Source organism: Neovison vison, chromosome 1, assembly GCF_020171115.1.
Source record: "Neovison vison isolate M4711 chromosome 1, ASM_NN_V1, whole genome shotgun sequence".
Lineage (NCBI taxonomy): Eukaryota > Metazoa > Chordata > Mammalia > Carnivora > Mustelidae > Neogale > Neogale vison.
Window position 1 is genome coordinate 286,126,983 of NC_058091.1, and position 13,360 is coordinate 286,140,342.

Consider the following 13,360-nt stretch of genomic DNA (forward strand, 5'->3'; position numbering starts at 1 on the left):
GAAAGAAGAACCAAGCCCTGGGGTACTCCAACTCTACGAGGCCTGGGAGAAGAAAAATGAACAAAGGAGAGTAAAAAGGAACAAGCAATAAAATAGGAAGAAAATAAGAGCGCGATGTCCTGGAAGCCAAGGAAAGATCGTATTCCCCAGGAAAATGTAGTGATAACTGTGTCCGATGCGACTGAAGGCCAGATAAAAGGGATCATGAGGGTGGTCATGTGGAGGTCATGGGGGTGAGAATTCCTGGGCTTGGGAAGTAAGCCTGACTGAAACAGTGTTAGAGGAGCAGGAAGTGAGAAGAACGGGAAAAAGTGATTATAGACAACTCTTCCGAGGAGAAGTGGGGGCAGTAACTAGGGGAAAAATGGAATAGAGATTTTGTTTTTTTAAAGACGGAAGAAATAACACTATGTTTGTATGCCGGGGAGAGAAACCCAGTGAAGAAGGGAAAATTCTAATGGTGGTGGGGGAGAATTCCTGCAAGAAGGACTAGAGTGAGTGGGAAGTCGTGTTCAGGTGCGGGACTGGCTTCCCAAAAGAATAAATAACTGAAAGTTTTACAGTCTTCCTGAGGGTGTAGAGTCTGTATTGCTTGTGGCAAGAAAGTGAATTTTTAATTGGTATCAGGGAAGGAATTTCAGGAGATAGGGTGGCCTCCCCAGAAGTCAGATGTAATGACATCATTCAGATCAAGATGCCTTAAGAAGGTAAAAGGTTGGAGGCCGAGGAGAATTAGAAATAATAACCGTCTTAAAATAAAGTGGCTGAGGCCAGAGTTCTTTTATTTTAAATTGTACTGGTTCCCCACCTAGTGGTCAGAAGTCACTAGTTACGTTTTCTGCTGTGTTACTCAGACATCAGACATCGGAAGAGAAACTGAAACGCGTCGAAGAGTTTATCACTATTAGTGTTGAGATCAACATCCTTCTCTGTGTAACACGTTTCTTGGCACCACCTTTAAAAATTAATTGTAATTTTAACCATATAACTGATTTTTCAAAGGAAAACAGAACCAATGGTTGAATATTTTGGTGTATGAAACAAACTCCATGGTTATTAATAGTAACGAGACAGGAAAAGTGAAGTAATAAGAAATAATAAATACTGGGAAATGACTAAGGTTGGAAAAGGGAAAAGTGGAACAGTTCTTACCATGAGGTCATTCACAATCAGCTTCAGATTCTGGGGGGGCTCTCAAATTAGTGGAAAAGTAAGAATTAACCATTATAATGCTCTTATTCATTAGAAATGCTTACCATTGTCTGGAATTTGAGACCTGCCCTATCTGATGCGCACTCCTGAGTGGCCTTACCTAACTCCATTTGGAAAAACATTGGCTGAAACGAGCTTTATAGGTCCTCCTGCATTCAATACAGGAAGACATGTTCCCGAGAAAAGTTCACAGAAAAGTCATAAGATTGTATTCTCAGCAACAGCAGGTATAAAACCAAGTTTCATGGGACGCTTAGATCCGCCCTTCTACTTTAATTTTTTTAAATTCTTTTTAAAGATTTTATTTATTTATTTGCCAGAGAGAGAGAGCACAGGCAGGCCAAATGGCAGCAGAGGCAGAGAGAGAAGCAGGCTCCCTGCCAAGCAAGGAGCCTGATGTAGGACTCGATTCCAGGATTCTGGAATCATGACCTGAGCCGAAGGCAGCTGCTTAACTAACTGAGCCACCCAGGCATCCCCGCCCTTCTTCTTTATAAAACAAAAACAAAATACAACCCCGACAGTTAAAGTTATAAATAACAAAGAAGATATAAAGGTCAACAGCTTTACATCCTAAAAAGTCAGGAAACAGAGCTCTAATAGCTTTCTAAAAATGGCAGTCGTAATATTGAGTTGAGTTCGCCTTCCCTATGTAATTCTGCACACCACCGTGTAAAAACAAAGAACTGGTGAAAAGTCCTCCTAAGCAGGCACCCTGTTCTCACAACTAATAAGCTTCTTTTTCTTCTCCTTGACCTGCTCCCTCTGCTTAGGTCTGTGTGAAGCGTGATTGGTTTCATAGCTTGCCTATATCTTTTTCTCAATGCCTACAACACATTTTTGTTTTTTTTTAATAACTGCTGACAGTTTAATCTCAGTTTATCATGACGCTCACCTATTTCTCTTCCTCATGTTTTCCCTGTTATTCTTCACTATCATTCCTACACCACCTCATATTTATTGAATGTTTTCATGTTATATATGGTGAATTCGGAGTTTTAAAAGTAAACTAAGATTTATATGCTCTCATGTTGTGTCCATGAATCAATGTATGCATGTGAACATTATCTACAAGCAATAAATTTTTTTATAAACATGCAACCACATATGTATGTATGTGCTATGCAGATAGTCTCTATTCTGCAATTATTTTTTACTCTTTCAAGTGTTTTAGGAAGTAGGGGCGCCTGGACGGCTCAGTGGGTTAAGCCTCTGCCTTCAGCTCAGGTCATGATCTCAGGTTCCTGAGATCAAACCCTGCATCAGGCTCTTTGCTCAGGGGGAGCCTGCTTCTCTCCCTCTCTCTCTCTCTCTCTCTGCCTACCTCTCTGCCTACTTGTGATCTCTCTCTGTCAAATAAATAAATAAAATCTTTTTTTTAAAAAAAAAAAAGTGTTTTAGGAAGTAAACTACAAGTCTGGTAGTCTTTTTGACTAACATTCTTTTCAAAAATGACCATAAACAAGTCACTTCAGTAACAAACGTTAATTTAGTTTCTTATGCTGGGACATAATTAATTCATCAAAAAAAAAATCAAAGCCCTATACATGACTAGAATTATCCTAATAGCTTTCTAAAAATGACAGTCATAATAACAAATTAACTAACAAAGTGACAGTCTCTTTCTCATAGTCTCGTAGTAGGAAAGGAGCCCTGTGAGCAATTACTCTGTAATTACAGTGATACTGAATAATCACTATAATGGAGCAAACTATGACACATAGAAGCAGCAACTGCGTGGGCCTGGGGCGTTGGAGATGACTTCACAGAGAACGGAGTGTTTCAGGAGAGACTTAAAGATTAAGAAGGGTCACAAACGGGATGTGATCGGGAGAAAGATGATTCTAGGAAAGGAAAACACAGTGGGCTAGACATGGAGGAGGAAGAAACAGAGTGTTCAGGGAGTGAGTCAATATTAATATGTGAAAAAAAGATGATACCAAAAAATGATATAAGAGGATATAGGAATGGATAAGGAAGATGTGGTCCATATACACTATGGAGTATTATGCCTCCATCTTCAGAAAGGACGAATACCCAACTTTTGTAGCAACATGGACGGGACTGGAAGAGATTTTGCTGAGTGAAATCAGTCAAGCAGAGAGAGTCAAGTATCATATGGTTTCACTTATTTGTGGAGCATAACAAATAGCATGGAGGGCATGGGGAGTTGGAGAGGAGAAGGGAGTTGGGGGAAATTGGAAAGGGAGGTGAACCATAAGAGACTATGGACTCTGAAAAACAATCTGAGGGGTTTGAAGTGGTGAGGGGGTGGGAGGTTGGGGTACCAGGTGGTGGGTATTCTAGAGGGGAAAAAAAAGAGGATATACAAAAAATAAAACTGTAAAAGAACAGGACTGAGGGGTGCCTGGGTGGCTTGGTTGGTTAAGTATCTGCCTTCGGCTCAGGTCAGAGTCCTGGGGTTGAGTCCAGCATCGGGCTCCTTGCTCAGGGAGGAGCCTGCTTCTCCCTTTGCTTGCTTATGCTCTCTTTCTCCCTCCCTCCCTCTCTCTCTCTGACAAATAAATAAATAAAATCTTTAAAAAAAAAATGAATAGGACTGGTCATAAGAACCTTGCATACCGTGAAACAGGCTGTGCATTTTGTTCTGTAGGATATCAGTTTATTTGACATCTAAGGTTTTGTGTTTTTAATTAATATGTAATTTATTTAAGTTAGTAATGCAGAGGCCTAATTTATTTTAAGTATGTAAATTCACAAAACTTGCTATCTTACTTATACATCTATTAATTTTTATTGAAATAAGAATAATTATTGTCAGTGGAATCTTTGATTAATGATGGGACAATATTCAGGTTAAATTCTTTTAAATGGATAGTTACATTTAAAAATTTAGTTTTAATTACCCCTTCCATATTTTACATTGCCTCTGTAAATCTACATGCTGAATTTTTTAAGCATTTCATAAAGGTGACTGAACAGTAACTGTGCTAAGCAAAATCTTCCCCAAAACTTAAATGAGTCATAAATCTATCAAAGCATGTCCAGTTCTCTTAAATATTCCAATTGTATTTTCAATGAGATTCTTCTTATACCTCTTAAGAAGCACATTTATTTTGAAAAATTTTATTAAAGTCAGAAAGAATAGTGTAATGAACCTCCATGTCCTCTGCACAAACTTCAACAATTATAAACTTATCGCCAGTCTTGTTTCATCAATACCCCCACACACATCCCTCTTTCATATTATTTTCATACTAAAAAACACATAATTCTATTCATGAATGTTTTAGTAGGTATTCCTAAAAATTAGATTCTATATATTAATATAAAACTCAAGTCAAATTTTCTATTGTCAATGTTCAAATTTTCAATTGTCTCTTTTTTTAAAGTTTGTTTGAATAAGAATCCATATAAGGTCTATACATTTTCATTGGCTTATACATCTGCAACTCTCTTTCAAGCTATAACTTTACCCTCTCACTTTATTTATTTATTTGCTTATTGCAATTTATTTGTGGAAGAAATCAAGTTGTTTGTGGGCCTTATAGTTAACCACAGCCTGGACTTTGCTGAGTGCTTCCCTATAGTGCAGCTGTGTGTTCCTCTTTCTCTGTATTTCCTGTAAATTGGTAGTTGGAGGTAGAGGTGACTTAACCAAATTTAGTTCTAATTGTTTTGGTAAGACTACTTCCTAGGTGATGGTATATTCTTTTATCAGAAGTCTGTAATGTCAGGTTGAATCTCCTTTTTTGATGTGAAGAGCCTTTGAGTCTCAACATTAACACAGAGAATACATACTTTTCAACTAAACCAAAAAGTCTAACAAATTTTGAATTAGTTTGACATATCTAACTGAATATTTGCTAATGTAACACATCTCTTAAATATTATAAATACCTAAAATATTTAACATAAATATACTCTCCCAATGATGGTAAAACTTTTTTCACAAATTTTTGAACCATGGGTTTGACTTCATCATTTCTATATTTAACTCCGAATCTCTCAAGGATTAAAAAGATTTACTAAGGAATTTAAGTGTCTTTTTCTCACCAAGCTAATGAGTTGATTAATTGAGCTTTTACACTTACCTAAATTAAAAGCTAAAGCATATATAGGTTAAATTTTAACATTTCAAATTTGTTTAGAAATAAGTTTATTGGGTCAACAATTGATGACCGCATATGCTTACCATTCCAGATGGAGACTGAAATATGTATGTCTATGACAGTTCTTCATGAGCCACAAGTGTACCCACTGAGGGTTTTTTTGTATTTTGTTTGGTTTTTGGTTTTGGGGTTTTTTTTTTTTTTTTTTTAGTCTAAGGAATAACAAGGCACTTCCAGCCTACATTCTTCAAATAGGGTTAATTTTGCAACCAATATCTCTTGGGTTTAAGTAACAATCTTTCCTAATTCTTTAAGTGACTTGAATAGTGAACATGAGAGTGACATAATCATATTTTGCACAAGAGAGATCACTTTTAACAGCAATATGGAGAAGGGATTGTAAGGGTGGAGAAGAAGGAGAACAATGCTCATCACTAGAAGATGGGGCAGATGGCTACTGCAAGAGTCTATGTTAGTGATGCTATAATTCTGTCCTTGTATCTATCAGGAAAGAGGAGAGTGATGGAGGGAGGAAGTGAATTATAGGAGACATTAAATATATGGAACTGACAGCATGATTAATTTAATGTGGAACTGAAGAAGAATGAGAAGCAAGGATGACTTTGAGGCTTAGGTGGATATGGAACTGTGGTATCATTCACTAAGATAAGAAACTTAATTGGAAAAACGTGTTTACACTTGGATAAAAGAAGGAAGCCTCAGTTTCTGTGATATTAATATAGAACTGGTTATGGGACATTCAAGTAAAGATGTGTATATATGAATCTGAAACTCAGAAGAGAGGCCTGCACTGGAGGTGTCAATGGAAATCCCAAGACTAAGAGGAAACTGAAACTGTGGGCATATATGAGACCATTCGGGGACAGATATAGATTGGAAAAAAGAAGGCAACCCAAGACCAGAACACAAAGGAACATCATCACTTAAAGGAGCAGTCAAAGGGAGATAAGCCCACCAAGGAAATTGTGGGATGGTAGTCAGAAATGAGCCAGGAGAGATTTCTTACAGAAGCAAAGGAGACTCTAGGAAAGCTTAATGTCCAATAATGTTAAGGGCCACAAAATAGTCACGTAATATGGAAGCTAAGAGGTGTCTAGTGTATTTGGTAAGTCCTTTAAGAGTAGTTTCAGCAAAGGACTGGCAATAGAAGCCAGAGTATAATTAAGAAGAATTGAGTTAAAGGAAAAGAAGTCAAGTCTGTGAGTACAGACAGCCTTCTCCGCTTTGGCTGGGAAAAGGAGGACTATCTGTGGTGATGGGGAGGATTTAGAAAGGTAAAGAGAAGAGTTTGACTTTTATGAATGAGAGTAGTTGGGCTAGGAGAAAAAAAAAGTGAGATATTTAGGAATGGGGATTAAAGAAGAGGCGTAATAATAATATATATAATATGGTGACAAAAGAAGAAGAGAAGGGGGATAAAACATTGATAATTTAGATAGAATTCAGAACACAGGTGGAAGGAACTTTGATATAAGGTAAGGATAAGTTTGCGTTAAATGAATATATTTTATTAAGAGAGGAGAGTTCACATCCAATAATTGCTATTTTATCAGTGAAATAAGAAACAAAGCCATCTTATTATAGGGGAGAGGAGAGGGACAAGAGGTTTGAGGAAAGTGGTAAAGGTTTTAAATAGCCATTGGGAAGGATGATGGGAGAGAAGTTTCACTAGGAAAAGGTATATGAGATTATGGAATAGTGTTGAGGTTAAAGCTGAGATTAAATGTCATTTGTGACATCCAGAATCAGTGAAATAGCAATTTTTCCCAGCTATGTTAATCAACTTGAGGAGAAAAATAGAAAATATAGATGTTGCATCAATCATTACGAATTTGTGGGGCCCAGGTATTGATAACTGTTAAGAGCAGCTGGAGTAAAGTGGTTTGGAGTCCAAGCCACAAATGGTGGGAAAAAATCCAGGTGGAGAACATCTGGAAAGTAGGAATCAAGGTTTAGAACTAATTCTCTTTGGTATCCAGATCATAAGACCAATCAAATGCCTTCAGAATCCTGGAATTGAAGCACTGATATACTGCCATTTTAACAGAAAACATATTACTGCCCTGAAGCAATGAGGTACTCTTATGTGTCTGCTATGAATAGACAGAACTATCCTCAAGGACCCTGATTATCCATGTTTTTGCCTCAGTAGCAGCATCAATATGAGCCTAAGGCCCATTCTAACAACTTCTGAAGTTATAAATCGGAGATTAAAGAAAAAAGAATAATTTTTAAATGATCCTTTTATTCTTTTTCATTTTTCATTGTAAGATGAGCATCTATTTGCTCCATTTTTATTTTCTCTTCTTTCCTGCTTTCAGAAGCCCTGTAAATGAAGATAGTCAAGATGGTGTGATGCACTCTGATGGTAAGGGGCAAAAGATGTTTTATTTATTTGTTAACTTAGATATAGAAATTTGAGTTAATCATTCTGATAGGGTCACTATTGAGCTGTTGTCCTCACTGGTCCATGCAAGGTCCCTCTCCTGTTTTACTTATGTATGTATTCCCTTTTATCTCCATGACCCACTCACTCCTTTCTCTCCATTTCCAACCAGAGATAAGTATTCTAATATGTTTAATGTGTGTGTGTCTGTTTATACCATATTCTTATAAGTATGTATATATTTCAATTTACATAAACAGTACGTTATATCTCACCCTACTCTTTTTTTTTTTTACACTCAGCATTATGTGTTTTAGGGGACCCACCCATGTTGTTATATATGTATTTAGCTTATTAACTACTTCACAGTACCCTACAGTATGTATCCTATGCATCTACACTTTACTTCCAATTCCCTGGTACTTATAAATAATAATTCAGTATATGTTCTTGTCCATATTCCCATATGGACCTCTGAGACACTTTCTTTAAAGTATATATCCAGTAGTGGAATGGCTGTTTGTAAGCTATGAAATATTCATTTTGACAGATTAGGACTAGAGTATTCTCCAGGAAATCTGCATCTGTGTGTACTCCCATCAGCGGGGCATAAAAATTCCAAGATGCCTACATTTCACCAATGCCTGTTATTATTCAGCTTTCCAATTTCAAGTCTTATATGTATAAAATGATATCTCACTTTATTTTCATATTTCTGCTTCTACTGGTTCTGAGTACTTAGTTTGTGTATTGCAGTTTCCTTTGCAGTTTCCTCTTCTGTAACTTGCCAGTTCATACCTTTTGACCACTTTTGTTTTGGAGTCGATATCTTTCTGGTTGACTTGCAGGAGTTTATGTGTATTTCAGATATTAATCACAGTCAGTTGCAGACACTGCCACTATCTTCTCTCATCCTGTCCATTGTCTGTTACCCCGAGCTGCCCTTCACTTGTTTTACACACAAGTTACAATGTAATAATTAATTTGATTATATCAAAATTCATTTCTGTTCAGTGAAGGGCAGCTTTAAAGTTTTAGTTAAGAAGTCCTTTCCCTAAAAAATAGAAATATCTCCTATTTTCTTCTATAAATTTCATCCCTTAAATCTGAGTCGTTGATGTCTTTGTAGTCCACCTTTGAGGAGTTAGTAGAAACCCAGATTTATTGCCTCACTTATGGAACTAGTTTTCCCATTATCATACTTTGAAACCCATACTTTTCTCAGTATTTTATAATGCCACCTTTATACTACATCATGCATCTATGTATGTATACCTGTATATTTGTGTGTGTAATAACTGTGTATATAAGAGTGTATGTAAATTCATGCATCTTTCTCTGAGTTCTCTGCTCTATTCCACTGGTCTGTGTGTTCTATACCAACACCATACTGTTTTTATTATTATTATTCTAGATTATGTCTTCATATTGAATAATTATTTAATATCACTAAACACTTGAATAGTAAGGTATCTTTTTTTAGAGAGAGAAAGAATGAGTGTGAGCCAAGGAGAAGGGCAGAGGGAGAAAGAGAGAGAGAATCTTAAGCTTAAGCCCCACATTGGGCCCAGCTTGGAGCCCAGTGCGGGGCTCAATCTCACAACCCTGACATCATGACCTGAGCTGAAACCAAGAGTAGGCCGCTTAACCAACTAAGCCACCGGTGCCTCAGTAAAGTATCTTAAAAAAAAAAAAAAACCTAAGTAACTAGATTTGCGTGCTATATAAATCTAAGTCCTTGGGAACAAGTAAGTCAATATGTGCGAACTAGTAATTTTCTGACAATCCTTCTTTCCACACAAGGCCGTAAAACTATATGTGTATGCCTTTCGTAAAGAGGATAAAAGTCTTCATTATTTTTTGCCCTTTGCATTATTTTATGAAAGCCAGTGAGATGATTTTATGGCTAAACTACAAGTATTGAAAAGGCTATAGTGAAGTCTAAGCCACATATTCTATTTCGTACATACATACCTTTGATAAAGCATAAGTTCTGTTAAATTATGAACTGTTTTGAATATATTATGTCTAGTAATTCTGTACTAAAGTGCTTTTTAATTAAAGTATATTAAATTTTACTGTTTTTTTTAAAACCCTTTAGGTCCCGGAAATCTAGATGAGGTCAGTTTTTTTGTTTTTTTTTCGCATTCTGATATCATACAACTTCACTCAAATACCTAACATGATTCATGTTCTATTGACATAAACCAACGATGAAAACTGTTATGAGTAATAATGATATTTTTCCATTTATAATATTACTTCATCTAAAATGCTTGAGACATTAGACACCAATCATTACACTGACTCACAGGAATTTTGTAACACTGTGCATAAACTTAAGTCTGGCTAGACATCTGAATTATATAGCAGAATATAAAATTAGATCTTTTTGTGCTAACTTTTCCAATCTATCTCTTGAAAGGAAAAGAAAATATTTGAAACAAGACAAACTTATATACACTTAAACTTATGCTTGTTTTACTAAGCATTTGATTGATGTAATGTGTGTATGTTCCCTTTTTGAGTAATTAAAATTAATCATTATTAATGTTTTCCTTGACAGGAACAAGACAGTGAAGGAGAAACATATGAAGACATGTATGAGTTTTATTTTTTACCATGATTTCATCCCTCTGAAATGAATATCGTGATTTCTGTGAGGGAGAATGGATGGATATTGAACACAAAGGGAGAAAAGCTTTATTGTTCAAATAACTGACATATAATGATAACCTTTATTTCAATACAAAGGACTAAAGATTCTTTATTTGTCTAAGAATTTTATGAAGGACTCTTAAAAATGTTCTTCTGTGAGAGGTCAGAGACCCACAGCTACTGGAAAGATCTCAGGCCAGGAATCTCTGAGGCAGGAATCTAGACTTCTTGCTCTCAGTGTGTCCTTGGGCAAATGAATTTATCTATTAATTATAACTTCCCCACTTAGACAGTGCTTCCCCTCGCAAGGTGCTGTGAGAAATAATTTACCACAGCACCAGATGGCAAAGTTTCAACCTGCTGAAGCAGAAAGATGTTAAAAATAGTTCCAAAATGGGTTTCTGGATGGGCCAGGACTAAGAAATTTCTTAGAAAGTGAAGGAAAGAAGAAATAAATATGTGTATTTATTTTATCTTTTTTATATTCAAATATCTTAATTTTCTCTACCTGGTTCTGGTACAGCCACTTCTGATGACAGTTTCTGAGCCTTTGGAGGCATTTGCATGCCTCCTACTAGATTTCAGAACAATCTCACACACCCAGGAATTTTGACAACCATTGGCTTCTTACCTTCATCTCTACTATCAGATACTGTCTTCTGTTGTGGGGAGAAACCTCTGGATACCTGAGCCATAATACATCAATGTTCCCAAATGCTGAAACAGTGTAACAATTTGTATCCACAGAGAAGCATCCAAAGAAAGAGAGAAAAAAAAGGAAAAGGAGGAAAAGAAGAGATTAGAGTTGGAGAAAAAGGAACAGAAGGAGCGAGAAAAGAAAGAACAAGAAATAAAGAAGAAATTTAAAGTAAGATCTTACTTGCCAATGGGTTAAAAAAAATAAAAAGAGTAATCTCTCTTTATAACTTTCATACAAAAGGGGCAGCATTCTTGAAAACTTACATGGTGGGAGAATTAATTAATTGTTGTTTCCTTGAAAAGTAACTACATTCATAACAGTAATTATTTTGCCCAATATACTCTCTTATCTCTGCACTAAAAATGTAATAGGATAAAGCCCAAATAAAATATGGTGCCTTAGAATTAGTGGGCACCTAGGAAATTTTATGGTGATTTAGTGAATGAATACTCAGTTGCTCAAACCCATTTTTGCTCTCACCATTTCACATTTGATCTTGACCATCTTATGCTATGAGCTCGGAGCACACAACACAGATATCCCTGTGGCAAGCATCACAATGGTGCAAGGGACACAAATGCATCTGGATGACCCAGACCTGTCTCAGAATAAAGTTGCTATAACTACTCTAACTGCTGGTGTCTAGACCTGACTTATATTTTGGCCTTTATTTTTAACTTAGGTACATGTTGACCCACTCTTTCTCGTCCCTGTTTTTCCACCTGGATTTCTGACCTCTCTCTTCTCTGATCTCTGATTTCTAATTGTATGACTCCTATGACTACCACCAATGTTACACTTGCAGACTGTCCTCTCTTGGATACACCATCTTTGATGACATGGCCCCATCAGGCACAGGTCTGGTGTGTTAGCTATATTTAAGGTGATTATATGAATTACAGAACTATTCTTCATGATGAAAAGGATTCATGTCAAGATTCCTTTAAATATTTAATTCCTCTGGAACATTTAATGTATCATTTGAGTTATAAAAATTTGATTTCTATTTAACTCCCCAGTGTATTTATTGTATTAAAACAAAGTTTCAAAAGCATGGCATAGGAAAAAAAATAAAGCTTAGAGTCTATTGGACAGATGTGGATTTAAATTCCAGCTGCCCATGTGAGTTATGTGATTGTGGGCATATTATTAAATTTCTCTACACCTCAGATTCATATTCTTTTGTTTTGTTTTGTTTTTATTCTTTAAAGTAAGCATATATGATACCTCTCTGGGAAGTTTCTTGTGGAATTAATTAAAATTATGTACATAAGACACTCTATCTGCTAGAGTTCTCATTAAATTTTGAAAAAACTTACTATATATAAGTAAAATTAAGATTAAAGCATGACTATTAAGACATTTTACTCATACAGATGTATGGGTACCAATGTTCATATTTTTCAAATGACAAATATGATAAATTAGTTTCTTAAACAAAAGTCTTCATAACACACTTCTGTGAAGGGACTTTGGAATTTTGAAGGAATTCTTGTGTTTCTTTTGGAGAAATCAATTTTGCACTATTTCAGTCATTCATTCAAATGATTTTTAGTATGAAAAAATTAGGATATAGAAATCTTACCACTAAATATGAACTCAAAGTTTAAGACTAGGACTTAACAAGCTGTATTCCTTCCACAAAAATAAAAGATTAAAAGTTAGAAGATGTGGGGTGCCTGGGTGGCTCAGTGGGTTAAAGCCTCTGCCTTCGGATCAGGTCACGAGCCCAGGGTTCTGGGATCAAGCCCCGCAGCTTCGGGCTCTCTGCTCAGCAGGGAGCCTGCTTCCCCCTCTCTCTCTGCCTGCCTCTCTGCCTATTTGTGACCTCTGTCTGTCAAATAAATGAATAAAATCTTTTTTAAAAAAAGTTAGAAGATGTTACAATTAAAGAAAATAGGAAGAAAGAGTATTTCTGAGTATTCATTTACTCAAAATTAAGTCTCTAGCATAAAATATTTCATGCTTTCAGCTTCTGAAATTCAGATATATCTTAACATCACTGGCCTATCATAATTTAAGTTTTTTCTCTCTTAGTGGTACATAATCGATGATATGTCACAATTCATAACATCATGAGTTCAATAAAATGAGGCAGAACTTCAAAACTCACAATGCATATTTGCATATCAAAAGGTCCAAAACATTATGTTGAAAAAGATACAAATTTAGGAGTAGGAAATTAGGAGTTCAGTATTCATGTTCTCAACCAGATTACAGTAGTTCCCATTATTCACAGGTGATACATTCCCAGACCCCCAGTGGATCCGTGAAAATGTGGATAGTACTGAACACTATATATACTATTTT

General features: G+C 35.9%; 1 protein-coding gene across 3 annotated transcripts in view; it reads left to right on the forward strand.

The window, feature by feature from the left end:
* Positions 1 to 13,360, forward strand: part of FYB1 (FYN binding protein 1) — a 149,620-nt gene that overhangs the window by 107,443 nt on the left and 28,817 nt on the right. For all 3 annotated transcript variants that reach the window (XM_044232509.1, XM_044232511.1, XM_044232510.1), the window contains 4 exons: positions 7,628 to 7,674; positions 9,794 to 9,813; positions 10,259 to 10,293; positions 11,098 to 11,218. In XM_044232509.1, the coding sequence (XP_044088444.1) occupies positions 7,628 to 7,674; positions 9,794 to 9,813; positions 10,259 to 10,293; positions 11,098 to 11,218 (223 nt within the window). The remainder of the gene's footprint in view (positions 1 to 7,627; positions 7,675 to 9,793; positions 9,814 to 10,258; positions 10,294 to 11,097; positions 11,219 to 13,360) is intronic.